Below are 16,384 nucleotides of genomic sequence, written 5' to 3'. Positions count from 1 at the left end.
AGTAAACGGATGTCGGTGTGATCCGACAGTGGTCATATCTGCAGGACGACCCACAGTAGGTAAAACCGAAGGGAACTTCTCAGGGGCTACTGCCGAAGCATGAGGAGCTGATGTATGGATCGCGTGAGATTGATACGACCGTTGAGTTTGTGTGTTGGTGACATGAGTAGGCTTCCATGAAGTATCCTAACTTTTCAATGCTTCATTCTCAGCCCTCAAGGCCGAAAGCTCCCTTGCATCTTTCTCTCTTTGTTGTTTCATTAACTCCATTTCTTGTTTCAGCAATCGCACTGTTTCGGAGAGGTCAGTTTCATCCACAACCTCCACATGCCCTTCAGTAGGACGATCTTGTGTGTTTGTTCTCCTAGTTATCGGCATCGTTCTTTTCAGCAAACTTTCAACCAACTTCGTTCGGCCCCACGGTGGGCGCCAAATGTACCTGTCTAGAGGATACACCAGTAATCTTCTCGTAAATTGAGGGTCGAACGACTGCTCCGATCCGATGTGAGTGAGGGGTTGATACCTGCAAAAGGAACTTCAACGCTCAAGTCAGGACAAACACAAATATCGAGAGTAATTCATGAACAGTGACGTTACCTTTTGACCTGAGTTATTTATATTGACATTTATGGGCCTTGAGTCTTATGGGCCCTATGGCGTATTTACCGTATTAGGGTTTAGGGTTTAATCAAGTAATTATCCCCTAAGCCTAGATTAAGTGTTAAGTGATGATGGGCTGATTCAGGTGGCCGATTGGCGTTCGGCTACCTGGTTCTTCCATTCGGTGGCGATGTAGGGATGACCGAACGTCCCTACCTGTACAAATTTGTTGATATACATGTCATTACTTCCTTAATCATCATTTTGTAACTAAGCTCAAGGTTTTGAATAATAATAATAATAATATTCCATTCTTGTGTCACACTCACACATACTCAATTAGCATGGGTGCGAAATTAGTTTGCCAAAACTGAGAATATATGGCGTCATGAGTTGGTGTGAAGAGCACAAAACTTGTTGACGTAGAGGAATTTCATTTCACGTTTATTCCCATTGAAGTGTATATGATATTCTTACCGGAACTTTTGTGGGCTGATGAAATTAATATCCCCATTGAGAAGGAATTTTATTTTGATAATGGAAAATGCACCACACCACTGCACCAAGGAGAAGGAATTTTAATTTGTTAATGGAAGATGCACCACTGCTAACACATGACGTGACCATACCCATTATCCAAAGCTTTGTGCATCTACGAATATTTCAGATTAGAGATCCACTGATAATATATCTAATTAGAAATGTTACAAAAATGAATTGAGATAGGTTGGTTAAAATCATTTATACTCAATCTTCATCACATGAAGAGTCAATAATATATGAAATAAAATTAATACTTCATTTGATAAAGAAGAAAAAAAATAGAGTAAAAAAAGAAGAAGAGGTGATAGAGAAATAGGGAAGAAAAAATTTTGAGAATAAAGTAAAATTTTGACTTGTTTAATTTAAGAAAAATAAAAGGGATCGAGAAGATAAATAATTGTTGTGAAGTTCTGTGATTATGATGAAAAAAGAAAAAGTAAATTATCATAATAGATACGATTATAATCTTGTATCATATATATATATATATATATATATATATATATATATATATATATATATATATATATATATATATATATATATATTAACAAAGTGTTCAGTTGATTAAAAAATACTATAATTAAGTAATTAACCATTTTTATTGATCCTTATTTCATTAAAAACTTATTTATATTTGTTTCTAATTAATAGGAAGTTATGTAAAATATCACCTATGAAGTGTTGTGAAGTGCAGGATGTTGAATATAAATGGTATCAAAGCAAGTTTTATCTATCAATACAATGTGATTTAAGGACGAATCAAGTGACAACTAATAATAGATTTGTAACATTTCAAGAACACTAGAATTATAGGGATCTAGATGTTGTACATGTGTTAGATTAGACAGTTAAAGATGACTTAAAAGAAATTAATTAGTACTATATTTACTAACAAAATGCATATACTTTTCTATAGCTTACACTCAAAAAACTCTATAATTAAGTGTGGTTGACTTAAAACTATTTAAGAATTAAAGATGTTGTACATGTGTTAGACTAGACAGTTAAAGATGACTTAAAAGAAATTAATTAGTACTATATTTACTAACAAAATGCATATACTTTTCTATAGCTTACACTTAAAAAACTCTATAATTAAGTGTGGTTGACTTAAAACAATTTAAGAATTGATGACTTTTGGTGAAGTTTCCAAATAAGGGTATGAGTGAGAATAAAGCATGTTAAAAAGTCTTGTATTAGCTTGTGAAGCCAATTGTTCTCCTAAAGGCAGTTGTGCATATAAAAACAATTAAAAAAAAAAAGTTACCTATAAAGGTTATGAGTCTTTTGATGATGAGTTGTAAAATGTGTTATGAAATGTCATAGTGTTAGAATAGTGGATTAAGCCTAACTCAACCCTACAAAATCGGCTTGTAAGGTGAGGGTTGCTTTCCACTTATATAATATTCAATTGTCTAATCTCTAGTCGATGTGGGACTTGGATTTTCCCAATACACCTCCTCACGTCCAGCACTATTAGGCTTGGTACGTGGATAAATGGTGGGTGGCCCTTTTTAATGATCTAGGATTGGCGGGACTTGGGTTTTTCCCAATACACCCCCTCATGCCTATGAGGCATACATCAATGGTGGGTGACTCATTTTTATAGTGGAAAGCAACCCTCACCATACAAGCCGGTTTTGTATGGTTGAGTTAGACTTAAATCCATTATTCTAAGATGGTATCAGAGCTATCCTAGATTCTTAAAAATGGGCTACCCACCATTCATTGATACATGCATCATGGGCATGAGGGGTGTATTCAAGTCCCGTCATTAAAAAAGGGTCACCTACTATTCATTGATACATGCACCATGGGCATGAGGGGGTGTATTTCAAGTCCTGCCAATCCTAGATCATTGAAAAAGGGCCACCTACCATTTATCCACGTACCAAGCCTAATAGTGCTGGACGTGAGGGGGGTGTATTGGGAAAAACTCAAGTCCCACATCGACTAGAGATTAGGCAATTAAATAGTATATAAGTGGAAAGCAACTCTCACCATACAAGGCGGTTTTGTAGGGTTGAGTTAGGCTTAATCCACTATTCTAACACATAGAATGTAGTCATTAAAATGTTGAATCTAGTGAACATTTCAAATATTAAATTGAAAAGTATATGAGTGGAGGTAAAACATGTTAAAAAATCTTATATTGATTTATAGGAACAATTATTTTTCTAAAGACAGTTGTAATCTCGAGAAGGATAATCATTAAGATATTGAATTTAATAAAGTGTAATCATTAAGATATTGAATCTAATGAGTATTTCAAATATTAAATTGAAAAGACATATATTTTTAACCAAATTGATTAATTGGAAGTCTATCTACAATTTTAAACATACAATACCAATAAAAATTATGATATCATATATATTATATATAAAAATATTGTTAGAAAAATCTTGTTAATAGTAAAAAAAAATGTTTAAAAAATAAAAGTTATCTCAATTAAAAATACACGAAGTTCAAAAATAAATAAATAAATAACTATAATTTAAATTCATCTTCTATATGAAATCTATTTTTAGAATTCGGGGTCACCAATATTAAATTCTAAGTAGAGATAGATTATAAGATATGGACATGTAATGTTATAAACAGCCGTTTTATATTTGGTAGGCGAAAAGGCAACTTAACGAATCCAACCCAACAATGCATGTGTGCTATGGCTATGCTATATATATTATATTCCTGCCCTATCAATCATAGACAAGAAAATTAATAATTTTATTAGCAAGTTGATCGAGTGAAACGTTAATCAAATAACAATTACTCGTTGGTTTAGATCATTTATCATTTTCTATTCAATTTTCAACTTGAAATGCTGAGATGTTACCACAACTTTAATCATGAAATATAAATATTATTATTCGCTGGGTGTAAAAGCTGATATGCCTCTTTATAATTATAATAATATGCAGAAAACTACATTTGGACATGGAATAATTAGCTGGTTAACGCAATTAACTCGTTTTTTTACTTTGTAAAAATCTTACACTTATTTTTCTACAGTTTGATACCCTTATTTATATAATTGCTAAACACCTATGATCATCATACTTAGTGGTTACAGATTAATTATAACTACACAGTAAGGCATTGGGAACATTCGAACATGTATTTCCTAATTAATTATTTTTGTGTTAGTTTCGATACACAAATACATCATAAATCAACCCTCCAAAGCCTGCCATAAACATCACCTTTTTCTTTTCCTTTTTTCATATGCATCACTTAAGTTTAAGAAATTTGCTGTGGAAAATATATCATTTCTTTTATATTTTCGCTAAAAAGGAAATAAAAATACAAGCCCAACAAAGATTGGCCACGACAGGCCCAAAATGATCCAACAATATTGAACAATGCCTTGCAAAGGCTCATGATATTTTTTTAATAAGGGCACTTCCTTTTTTTTTATATATATTTTATATCGAGTAATTTTACTCTTTTAAGTATCACAATTGTATGATATTGATCTTTAAATTTGAATTAAACAGTTTTAGTTTCTAAAATATTGTAATTATATAATTTTAGTCTCTCAAGTATTACAATTATACAATTTTTAACATATTTAAATTATATATATATATATTATAATTTTCATTCATGTATTAAATAATATATTTAGTATTACTAAAATTATAAATATATATAACTTAAATATGTAAAAATTTGTATAATTGTAATACTTGAAAAACTAACATCACACAATTGTGGTATTTAATGAATTAAAGTTATTTAATTAAAATTTGAGAGGTCAAAATTGATAAGTGCGTTATTTGAGAAACTAAAATTACTCGATTAAAATTTGAGGGACTAAAATTACACAAATTTATACTTGAGGGGCCAAAATGCATTTAAGCCTAATTAAAATTTATAATAAATTATATATATAAGTGAAATACTATATTTGAATATAAATTATATTTAAAATTTATATAAATAGATATTTTAAAATATACAAAATATATTTTAGATTTAAAACACATAATTTATACTATGAGATAGAATTATTTTTAATTATTGATAATTTATTTTAAAATATTAAAATTTAAAAAAAAATTGAATTAAATAAAAAATTTTAAAAAATCTCTAAAAAATAAAAATACATCCAATAACCCCTAAAAATACTCTAATACAAAATAAGTTGCTCATGTTTAATATATAAATGTTAAATGTTGATTTAAATTATAAAAAAATATATGATAAATAATAATTTGAATTATAACATTTTTTCATGAAAATTATTCATATTTAATCATAAGAGTTAATTTCGAAGAATAAAAAAAATTCAAATAAAGTTGTATTTGTTCTTTATCAAAATTGTAGCATCTATCCTTTGGGCCACCGGAGGGTCGCTGCCTTTTCATCTTGCATCTATAACAACAACAAAAAATTGTATATTTTAAATTTTAACAAAATCTAAAACTTATGTCAATCAATTTTTTAAGAAAAAATATTATAAAATTAATAAATTAACAATTTATGATTAAAAAGTAGTATAAATATTTTTGTATTATTGATGCATACACTATTCATTCATTGTATTGTTCTCAGGAAATGTATTCAAGATGAATGATTATTTACAAGTTTTAAGCATTAACTGAAATGAAATTAAAATGGGACACAATCACAGTTTAAGATTTTTGTTTACAAATAAATAAATGAGATGAAACTAAAACTTAAAATGTCTATTTAGAAAAAGAATTAGAGACTACGGACTTAAATACTCTTTTACTTAATTTTTAAACTTGATTTTCCAATTAAAAATATAATTTTACCTTAGTGATTTATACAAATTTTCTATACTAAAATAAAGTCATAAGGCTATTATCTTAACATTATAAAAAATGTTACATACAATAAAATATATAAAATATCACTATAAATAATATATATATATATATATAAATTTATTTAACATATAATTATATATAATTTTAATATTAATTTTAAATTAAATTTAATAATATATATTACATATTATTATAATTTATATTTATATTTTTTAAAATATATTAATATATATTATATTTATAATATAAGTAAAAATAATTTTTAATAATAAGTATTGTATCACCCATATGTATGATTGTATGATAATTTTTTTAATTATATATTACACTTAAAATTATATACATGAAATGAGTACCGCAGTTAAAACTCTCTCTATGTTTTCTTTATTAATAAAAGTTACACATTTTGGTAGTGATGAATACATATATTGTCAAAAAGAGAAAAATAATGTTTGAAAGAGTGTTATCAGACACTCATGTACTATTAAAATAATTATATAGTATTGAATTACATTATTTCTGATTAGTTTTTACTATCTCTATTTTTATATATAAGATTTTTTTTTACCTTTTTTATATATTAAATTATCTTTTAATTATTAATTGTATTAATTATATCTCTTTTAAAATACTATTTAATAAATAATTTTGATTATACAAAAGATAAAAAATATTTGAAATTAGTGAGATAAAGAATTAAGAGTTATTATATTTTTTGTAAATTAAAAAAGTAAAATAAATATGATATACTAATAATATTATACTTGTAGGAGATCACATACTGTCATCATCAAGGATATTTTAAACACTGCCCTTATGTGAAAATCACTTCATAATTACTTATTAGATGTCGTATCTTTTGTTACTATATCTATAAAATAGGTACTATGTTTTTTAATTGCTACAAGTATTCTTTGATATATTGTATTTGTATATGAGTTAGAGTAGGTTGTACTCATTCTTAATAAATCTGTTTTGCTTATATATAAAAAAACAAAAAAACAAAAACAAAAACGTGTATCCTATTCCTATGTGAATCATAGGTCGTAGGTTCCTTCCAGATAAAGTACTCTGTATCCCCCGTGGCATTCCTACCCAAACCACTTTTTCTACATAATAATAATATAATATATCCACGTGTTCCATTCAATGCAACCAATCCAAAACTAAAACCCTTTTTATCCATTATCCCACGTCAACGTCACATTCATTTTTTTTAATTAATTAATTTATTTTTTTTATCGTCATGAAAGCAACCATTTCTCTCACCCTTTCTTTTTCCTCGTCACCAAAACCAAACCCAAGGTTTACTATATCTTTTATGTACGGTTGGTGTTGCTTATAATTTTATTTCCATAATATATAAATATAAGTGCATGTTACTAAATTCAAATTTTAATCCTAATCAGAAAAAAAAAAAAAAAGTCAACTAAGCATAACGATTATATATAAAATTCGTCCTCGTTATCGTCATCTACAAAAACAACGTTATCCAAGCGCCTCGTTTCTAACACTTTTTTATTTCCTCAGAAAACCGAAAACAAAGAGACAAAGGAAGGATCATGAGAGAAAGAAGAAGACACGAAGATGAGCAATCTCGAGCTTTGCACGAACTCTCCTCCCTCGTTCTTAACCTCATTCGACTGCCTCCGACGCCGGTCGCCTTCTCCGACGATGCTCCGGCGGCGGCGCGGCCACACGCTCAGATAACGCCGGCGGGTTTGGCCTCCCTTTTGCTCGGAATCTCCCTGGCTTTGATGCTGTGTGGATCGGTCACGTTCTTCATTGGGTTCGTCTTGATGCCGTGGGTTCTCGGATTGGTCATGATTTTCTACGTCGCCGGAGTCGTCTCCACCATCTCCGTCGTCGGCCGCTCCATTCTCTGCTACGCCACCGCGCCCTCGCCGCCGCGGAAGGACGTTCCCGGTGAGACAATGAAACCAAATCAAAGTATTTGGTCTATGATTTTTGATGATGTTTTTGTTTCCGATGAGTTAGTATTAAGAGAAAACTTATATATAATTTTGACTCTGTTTTTTTTTTTTTAATTAAGAATAGAGTTTTATATATAATAAATCTTTACGTTATAAATAGAATTGGAAGAGTAACACCAGAAAACCAGAACGAACTGCTATGTATTATGAATCTATGATTTATGAGTTTTTCTTTTTTCTTGACCAGAAAGTTCTCTTTTTGACCTGTTTTTGTTTGGTTCTAAGAAAGGATCTCTATAATTGAAGTTTTGTATTTTGGTTGGACCAGATAAAATGGATTTTAAATAATAAATTACAACAAATTTGTGTTTAATTTAATTTTATATTGAAATTAGCATTATGTTATATACTTATATGATTGTAAAACAAATTGTAACGCAGAAATATTGATGCATCCCCACCCACCACAGCAATTGTAGAAATTCTCAATAACAATGAGCCTGTGTTAGTTATTTTTTAAATGGTTCCGAATTTGTATATAAAGTGAGTAATTGAGTAAATTTTGTAACTAGTTTATTTGTTTTTGGATATTCTTATTGGTAAATCATTGTTAATTTGTTGTGCAGCGTGGAAGGTTATGTGAAGTGAGAAATAAAGAATGAAAATGAGGACTAGGATGGTGCCTCACGCAACCTATGGGAGCTTGTATGGATCTCCTTTTAGTTGATGTGGTTATGAAATGGGTGGATATGATTTCTCTGTGCATTAGAAATGGGCAAGTAGAATTCTGAAGAACTGCTTACTACTACGTACCTTGGTATTCAATGGTTCTTCCCAGCTTCCTTCTTCCGTTGTCAATTATTTGTTAAATTCTCAAGCTTAGGCTGTTGAATTTCCTTTTGTTTAGTTGTAAAAAGAGAAGGAAAAATATGATTTGACTCCTGAGAAGAGAACAGGGGTTGTACCAGATCAAGAAACATGTTTTCGAATCGGATGCTTGTTGTGTATAATGTCTGTAGCAGCCAATATTATTCAATTTGCATGGGAAGGCTAGTTAATTAATGGTTTATTGTTGCCCATATATAATTCCTTGCTTGCAACTGTCACCAATTCATGCTTCCAATTGTAGTTTTATCTTGTTAAACAAAGTAGTTTTTTTATTTATTTATCAGTTTTTGAATAAATGCTGTGGAATCTCTAGTGCCATGAGTATTATAAGTGGCTTGAAAATATAGGTTCAAAGTTTTTAAACATTTTCTATGGAACTTCAATTTTTAATTATGGGTTAGTTGAGGAAATTAAAACAAAATAAAATTTCAGATTTTGCCATGAGTGCACCTCCAAGACACCCCCATTCCGATTGAGGACATGATTTGGGACCCTTTGAACTCTCGGCATTTTATTTGTAGCTTTTAGTACCAAAAGATACGTCATATATGGAGGGATTGTGCTTATACTATATATATTATTATGACTATTTCGGGATTGTTGGAAATTATATAAGCCCAAGGCAGGATACAAATTTCATATATTCTGGGTCGAGATGAGATATGAATTCTCTAGGGATTGTCCTCCATACCATAACAATTTTAGATAAGAAAGTTATTTGTTAAACTTTTTTTATCAATTGAAAATTTTTAAATTTAACTCTTTATATATCTATCTCAACTTTTACCATGAGATCGATTTTAATGGTTTATACATTGGACCTGTTATTAATTTATAATTAAAAACTACTGATGAATAACTTTTTTTTTAGTGAATCTAAAACTTATGTTTTAGTAGCCTTATCATGGAACAAATATTGTAACATATAATTATATTACTGTTATTCGTACAACAAGATTTCACACGAAAAATACAAAGACATGTATTTGTATTTTATTAGATAGACCAATAGAGATAATAAATTTAAATATAAAATAATTAAGATGGAAATAACGTAACTTCAATTCTTATAAAATATTGTGCATATAATTTCGTACCAATTAACATTTTCCTAATTATAAACCCGATTAAAACAAAAACAAAAAATATATATATTTTTTACTAACAAAGGAAACTGATGTGGGCTATCGTTTCACATAAACTAAAACAATTATAGCCATTAATAATATTAAAAAAAAAAATTATGGGTTCAGTGCGAGAATCCAACTATAATCAATCAAATCACTATGTATACTATTAAATAACACCAGACTCTGTTCCTTTCTTTTCTCTGTTTTCAACTATACTAGGGGGAGGGATTCAGTATGAGGAGAAAACAAATATGCAAACATAAAACACCAATTTGATCCATCCGTACTTAATTTGATTGTATAAAACGACCAACATCAAAACAAAAAAAACCAACCCATATGATATGAATGTGTGAAGGTGATTCCATTCTATGATTCTATCCAATCCAAGGTTGTCCCTATCAAAGGGTAAGGAAAAACTATAGTTTTAATATTCCATGAGGACATGAGAAGTGGTATTAAAAGAATAACAACACATAAAATTATTAAACCTTGACAAAATAAATGAGTGGGGGGTGACTAATTAGCCAGCGTAGATATGCACACCAATAACAACAAGAAAGATGGTAATGAGACCAAAGAAGATGATTGTATGGACCACAATAGACACTGCACTGGTTTGCATGTTCCCAAACTCCATCACTCTGTTCCTCCCTGGCAATTGAATCAACAAACCAGGGCTCAGCAACACAAACAGCACCACCGCTATCACTACTGGACCCCAATCCGCCATAGAAAAATGCTATGCTACCGATACAATATTTCAATCAATAACCAATGACTGATGGAAGGCAAATGAAAGCACTAGAAGCTGAATAATTAGGAAATTGAAGATGTCATGTAGATCATGGAATCGATTAAAATCCAAGTGAATTAATGACAAATTGTGAAATAACTAGGGTAAGCTACTAGCTAGGTAGCAACCACTAAATATAGAAATAGTTAGTTTTGGTTTGGGTGCATGTCATGGTCAGTGGTGACTGGTGAGGTGTTTGATGAGTAGTATTAGAGTAAGCAACCATTACGTGCCAACATATCATTAATCTAGATTTTGGTGTGGCTTTTCATTAATGGAACTTGCTACTTACAAGATAAGATCGAATCAATTAGTTTTTGTCTCTGTAGCTGAAAAGAGATGAATGAAAATATGATTGGTGTTGAGTGGGAAGACACGTTACCCTGTACCCTTAGTGAGGAGATTAATTAAAGTTTTTTTTTTTTTTTTGTTTGCTTATGAAAATATTAAGTTTTGAGATTTGGACATCACAGTTTTGACTGGGAGTAGTGACTGAAGTTTTTATAGTAGTACGAACAAGAAATAAATTGAGATAATTGTTTATGGGAATATTTTTCCAAGGTGAGAGCATTTATTTATTTTTTCTTAATGTGATGAATAACATATATTCTTGGAAAATATTAAACAAATAAAATCCATATCGAGAATATATGCATGATCAGGAATATTGAATATCAAATCTAAGGTATTTTAGGAGAAACTATTTGGTTTAAGAAAAACATCTTTATTTTTATTTTACTTTTAATTATAATATCATATTATTTTTATTTAATTACTTTTTAAAATAAGATGAAACTGCTTTTATGATCCATCTATTTTTGTTGATCTATAATTTTGATTTCTTTATTTTAAATAAAGATATTTAATCCTTGAGACAAAAATTGTGTATCAATCAAATTTCATCTCTCCAAAACCAAGTATAATAATATATCACAACCACTTGCAATAGTTGCTGCATTGCTTCTCAAGGGCGATACACGAAGGACCATGGGAATGGCAGGTAAGTCTTTTATTTTATATATTCAATCTCGTTATATTGAAATGCGTAATGATATATGTACGATATCATTTTTTTTTTTGTTTATTTCTCTATATTTTATCATTTATTGCAATTTAAAATTTTCCCTCTTATCTCTTTTTTTTTTGTACGAGTATTATTATTTCTCTATTGAAATTATCTGTTTTTATAAAGCTTTCACGTTTCATGCTATCTAGTTTGTCTTGCCTATGTGCAGGAGTAAAGAATTGCTAGACCAACCAAGAATTGTTAGAACAAGAAGGATAAGTGCATCTTTGAAACTGTGTTCATTATGTGCGTCTTTCAATAAAACCATGTTAAGTGGTGCAAATCACGAAGAAGTAACCCATTGTTGCTTTTAGTAATTAATAATGATAACATGTGTTTGTACACTAAAGCGTTGAAAATATATCGATGCTGTTTGGCTATAGTGTGATTCAATAATATATTAACTATCTCACATACTTAATTCTTAGTTTATTCGTATGTGATTTTATTAAGTAAAAAATAATAATTTCTTGAATATTAATAAATATGTTTTGTGTAATTTCGATTTAAATTATAATTAAATTTTAAATCTAGACACTAGATATATGATATGAATTTAACTCCAAGCGTGACACGCTTAAGCAAGGTTAGGGGTTCGAATCATGTCTTGTGTACGCAGTTGCGTTAAATCTTGGGACCAGTTACGCTACCCTTTGAGGTGCCTCTAACGTAGCGAGAAAATTAGTCACCGCTATTAGCGGAAAAAAAAAAAAAAAAACATATGATATGAATTTAAAGAGTAAGTCAATACAAGTGGATTATAAAGCAGACCAGGCCCAAAGCACAATGAAAAGTAGTGTAGGATCCACCTTAAAAAATACGAATGAGTAGGAAAAAAAAAAGAGCTGCGTTATTAGGCCGAGCCCAGTTCGTCTAACAGAGAAGAGGGGAAACTGTTATTAAAACGCTTCACCTATCATAATTATAACTATACACATTAGGATTCCAACCTAAAATCTCACAATTTTTACTATTAAATTGATTTTAAAGGAGTATTTGATATGTGAAAATTTTTATTTTTTTAAGAATCTAATATAAAAAAATGCTAGTTTATTGTGTTTGATTCTTTATTTAAAAAATAATGTTTCAAAGAAATATTATTTTTTGAAATAGTTTTCGAATAGGTTTCTCACAAAAATATTCCTATAGAGAAGTGGGAAACTAACCTTACTGAAATAAATTTTTAATACAATAAAAATATCATATTATCTTTATTTATTTATTTAATGTAATAAAAATCTTAGTAACATTTAAAAATATTTTTAGAAACATTTTTATCAATTAAACAAATTTTTATAATTCTCAGGAATCATAATTTTAAGCATAATTTTTTTTTCATGTACCAAACAACCCCTAATAGTAATATATTTTCATATTGAATCGCAAAATCAAAAAAAAATAAAAAACTGGTAATATGTAAGTACTCTTTTTTATTATTATTATTATTAGTAACGAATTAATTATTATACAAATTACTGATAATTTATATATAATTAACAATTAATGATTACTATTATACAATTTAGTGATTTTTTCATAAAAGAGAATTTTTTTTTATAATCTACCCTTGAATTCTAAACTTATAAGTGATATAAGTTTTTTTTTTTACGCTTTGGAATAATATCATAATTAAATTAATTTCAGTTAAAAAATATAATTTGTAAAGGATTCATTAGTATATATTACTAGAGTTAGTTTAGTAATTAAAGAAAAGTTAGAGGTTAGTGTATAGTTTAGATGAATATTAATTATTATAGCATTTAATGTCAAATCATAATCAATGTTATAATTTTAATGATTAATGAAACAACTATTTAGTGGTAAAACTAAAATTTTAAATTCTAAAAAATTTAAAACTAAAATTATAAAAGCAAAAATTAGACAACAAAATCACGGAGACATAAATATAAGTCGCAGATTAGTCGGAGATATAAATATACAAAATTAAACATTACTTGGTGAAAAAATGCAAATTAGTCGCAGATCTGTATAATAATTTTAGTCTTTTAGACAAGGAAAATAGATTTAAAAAAAAAAAAAAAAAAAAAAAAAAAAGAGTAATTTGATGGAGATATAAATATAGACAGCACCGTGGATTGATGTGTGTGAAAGTGAAACGTACTTATATGATAGTATAGAAAGGTTTGAACTTGGAGTTATACATCTCTCTCAACAAAAACATAAGACTAATGCATATTAAAGTGAGTACAAAAGCATGAAAACGAAAGAGAATACAAACGTAGTTGTTACTTTAGAATAAGAACTGGAGAACATAGCAAAGTGTAGGAAATGAAACATAAAAAAAAAGATGAATATAATATAGTCTATAGTGTTGACCAAGATGAAGTGGTTGTTAGCCTATGTAAAAGTGGACCTTAATGGCGATCAAGAAGAGACAAATGAGACCAAAGTAGAGGAGAGAATGAACGAGAATGGAAGCACCACTTGTCTGGAAGTTTCCAAACTCGACGCACCTTGTGCGACCAGGTACCTGAAAAAGCAACCCAGGCATTAAAAGCACGTATAGGACCACAGCCACAACCACTGGCCCAAAATTCAACATTATATTCTTCCAACACTCCTTCAAACTTCAAACCAATCCTTATTGCTTGATTCATGTGTTTCGGTTGAATATATATATATGGGGTAGAGGGTTGGATGATTAAGCTACCTTGGATTCACTTCACGTGCCGCTTCTCATTCTGCTTTGGATTAGGGATAACTTGCTTCTCATGCTAATTCTAACTATCTATGTGCTTCCCCCATTATTTCATCCTCAAGAAAGGAATTCATTATACCCACCAATTTATCTTTACCAACATAGATCTAATCTTTTATCTTCACATCTCCTCAATACCTTTGTTTTGCTAGCTCCATAAAAATTTTGGATCTATCAAATCTTAATGAAATGGGTAAAAAATAATAATAATAAAGCTAATAATGCACCACATCATTAAGCAATTAACGTGTTATATATGTTAGTAATTAACCAATTGATTAATAACATCATAAGATTACATAAAATTGTTAGGTGGTAAACTTTGTGAAATCAAGAGATATGAATAAGAAAATGTGTGATTAAACTAAAAAAAAGAAAATACAAACTATTTTCCCATACCGACTAAAAATTTATTAAAACCAACGAACTGGTGTTCCCGGATTTGGCCTGTTCAAAATTGGTTTTTTATAGCAGTTATTTTAAGGGTTAGTTTTGTGATTTATTTTGATAAGGTTGATAGGATTACTTTAAACTTATTTTAAGGAATAGTTTATGTTTTGTGAGGTAGTTCAACTATGTAAAGTAACATGTGGCTATGTGTATTTGTTAGTTTTGTTCTTCTTACTTAATTTGAAGCTTTCTTGGTTGCTTCTTTAGTCTCTTCCTCGTAGTAAAATTTGGTTTCATCAGTATCATTTAGTCAATAAAATATATACTTTTCATATTCGATATTTCTATGGATTAAGACTAAGAAAAAAAATCGAAATTTTTTAAAAATATTTTAGGCTATGCATGACTTAGGAATATATAAAATCTTAACGTAAAAAAGAAATTTGAAAATAAAAGATAAAATCATAACATGAACAATTCAACTACAATATTAATACTTTTATCTAATTTTTGTTACATATGATTCCTCTGAAGAGATGTCTAATTATGTTCTTAATTAATTATTATTCCCTAGACTGTTACCACCATATAGTATATACTATAGTCCAGCCATATGAACAGAATCACGATAAAAAGAAGTTTGTGCTCACTAATCCTTCATCACTTTCGTAATTCTATGGATGATCTCTTGTCATCAATAGACTTGACTTTGATTTTCTTTTACCTTCATTTGTTTAATCCCTCTTAAACACACTTAGCTTAATGTTGCAAATTAAATATTGCTAATATACTTATTCAAAGTCACTATCTTTTCTTTTGGTATATTCTTATAGTTATAAGTAGCTGATTTTTTTAAGGAGTATAGTTGCAATGAGCAAGTTGCAATTTTCTTTTTTCTTTTTGGATTGAAATTAAGCATTCTATTATATACGCGTGCATCCCAATAGTTACTTATTCCAGCAAATATTGGACCAAATGAAAAAGGAAAAATCAACAAACTTCGACTTCAAAAGCAAATGATGTAGGGTATGTCTCAGATAAGTTTTTCGGCTCTTTTCTTCGACGACTTCAAGAGGATTAGGTTCTCATGGATGTATTTCTACTTCTTAATTGTTAGGTTGACTTTAATTTGAAAAATTTTACAAATTAATTTATACAATATGGTTTTAGTTTACGAAAAAAAAACTTCTTTTTTAAAAATATTTATAAAGAGATTTATCCAAACATATTATAAACATTGACTAATAAATATAAAAAAAAAAAAGATTATAAACATTGTCAATAAGAAAAGAAAATTAAAAGACAAAGAAAGTGATACATGTTATTACCTTTATTTTTATTTATAATACCTGACTTAAAATAATTATTTATTTATATAATACTTAATTTATATTATCTCATATATTAATTATTTTTAGACTAAAATATCTCTAATTAATATGTGTTTTTAATTTGATAAAATATATTAATTATAAACTCTTTAAAAAATATATACTCTAAATGATTAGGAAAGAGA

At 28.6% G+C, this 16,384-nt stretch overlaps 3 protein-coding genes across 4 annotated transcripts; 1 reads left to right on the top strand and 2 right to left on the bottom strand.

Annotated features, from left to right (window-relative positions):
* Nucleotides 1-7,404: 7,404 nt before the first annotated feature.
* Nucleotides 7,405-8,965, top strand: LOC109797789 (uncharacterized). 2 transcript variants are annotated; one of them, XR_014432701.1, is made up of 3 exons: nt 7,405-7,871; nt 8,321-8,422; nt 8,506-8,965. XR_014432701.1 is itself a non-coding variant. In XM_020357929.3 (2 exons), the coding sequence occupies exons 1-2, from the start codon at nt 7,508-7,510 to the stop codon at nt 8,520-8,522; spliced, it is 381 nt and encodes a 126-aa protein (XP_020213518.1). In that variant the 5' UTR covers nt 7,408-7,507; the 3' UTR covers nt 8,523-8,965. The 2 variants fall into 2 exon arrangements, 1 of the variants encoding a protein (XP_020213518.1); XM_020357929.3 differs by lacking the exon at nt 8,321-8,422 and having other exon boundaries at nt 7,408-7,871.
* Nucleotides 8,966-10,147: 1,182 nt separating this feature from the next.
* On the bottom strand, nt 10,148-10,822 carry LOC109800123 (uncharacterized). The gene has a single exon (XM_020360830.3). It carries the CDS (start codon nt 10,628-10,630, stop codon nt 10,421-10,423), a length of 210 nt encoding a protein of 69 aa, XP_020216419.1. The 5' UTR covers nt 10,631-10,822; the 3' UTR covers nt 10,148-10,420.
* A 3,102-nt stretch (nt 10,823-13,924) lies between these two features.
* LOC109803975 (uncharacterized) lies at nt 13,925-14,920 on the bottom strand. The gene has a single exon (XM_020365697.3). It carries the CDS (start codon nt 14,320-14,322, stop codon nt 14,113-14,115), a length of 210 nt encoding a protein of 69 aa, XP_020221286.1. The 5' UTR covers nt 14,323-14,920; the 3' UTR covers nt 13,925-14,112.
* Between the last annotated feature and the right edge of the window lie 1,464 nt (nt 14,921-16,384).

The sequence above is a fragment of the Cajanus cajan genome, chromosome 3 (assembly GCF_000230855.2).
Source record: "Cajanus cajan strain Asha chromosome 3, NIPB_CcT2T_4, whole genome shotgun sequence".
In the NCBI taxonomy this organism is placed as follows: Eukaryota; Viridiplantae; Streptophyta; class Magnoliopsida; order Fabales; family Fabaceae; genus Cajanus; species Cajanus cajan.
Note: the sequence above shows the minus strand (reverse complement) of the source record. Positions and strands in the feature narration are given on the sequence as shown.

Bases quoted from the DNA above. Each gene is read 5' to 3' on its own strand.
- LOC109797789 (XM_020357929.3), top strand. From the start codon at position 7,508: ATGAGAGAAAGAAGAAGACACGAAGATGAGCAATCTCGAGCTTTGCAC.
- LOC109800123 (XM_020360830.3), bottom strand. From the start codon at position 10,630: ATGGCGGATTGGGGTCCAGTAGTGATAGCGGTGGTGCTGTTTGTGTTG.
- LOC109803975 (XM_020365697.3), bottom strand. From the start codon at position 14,322: ATGTTGAATTTTGGGCCAGTGGTTGTGGCTGTGGTCCTATACGTGCTT.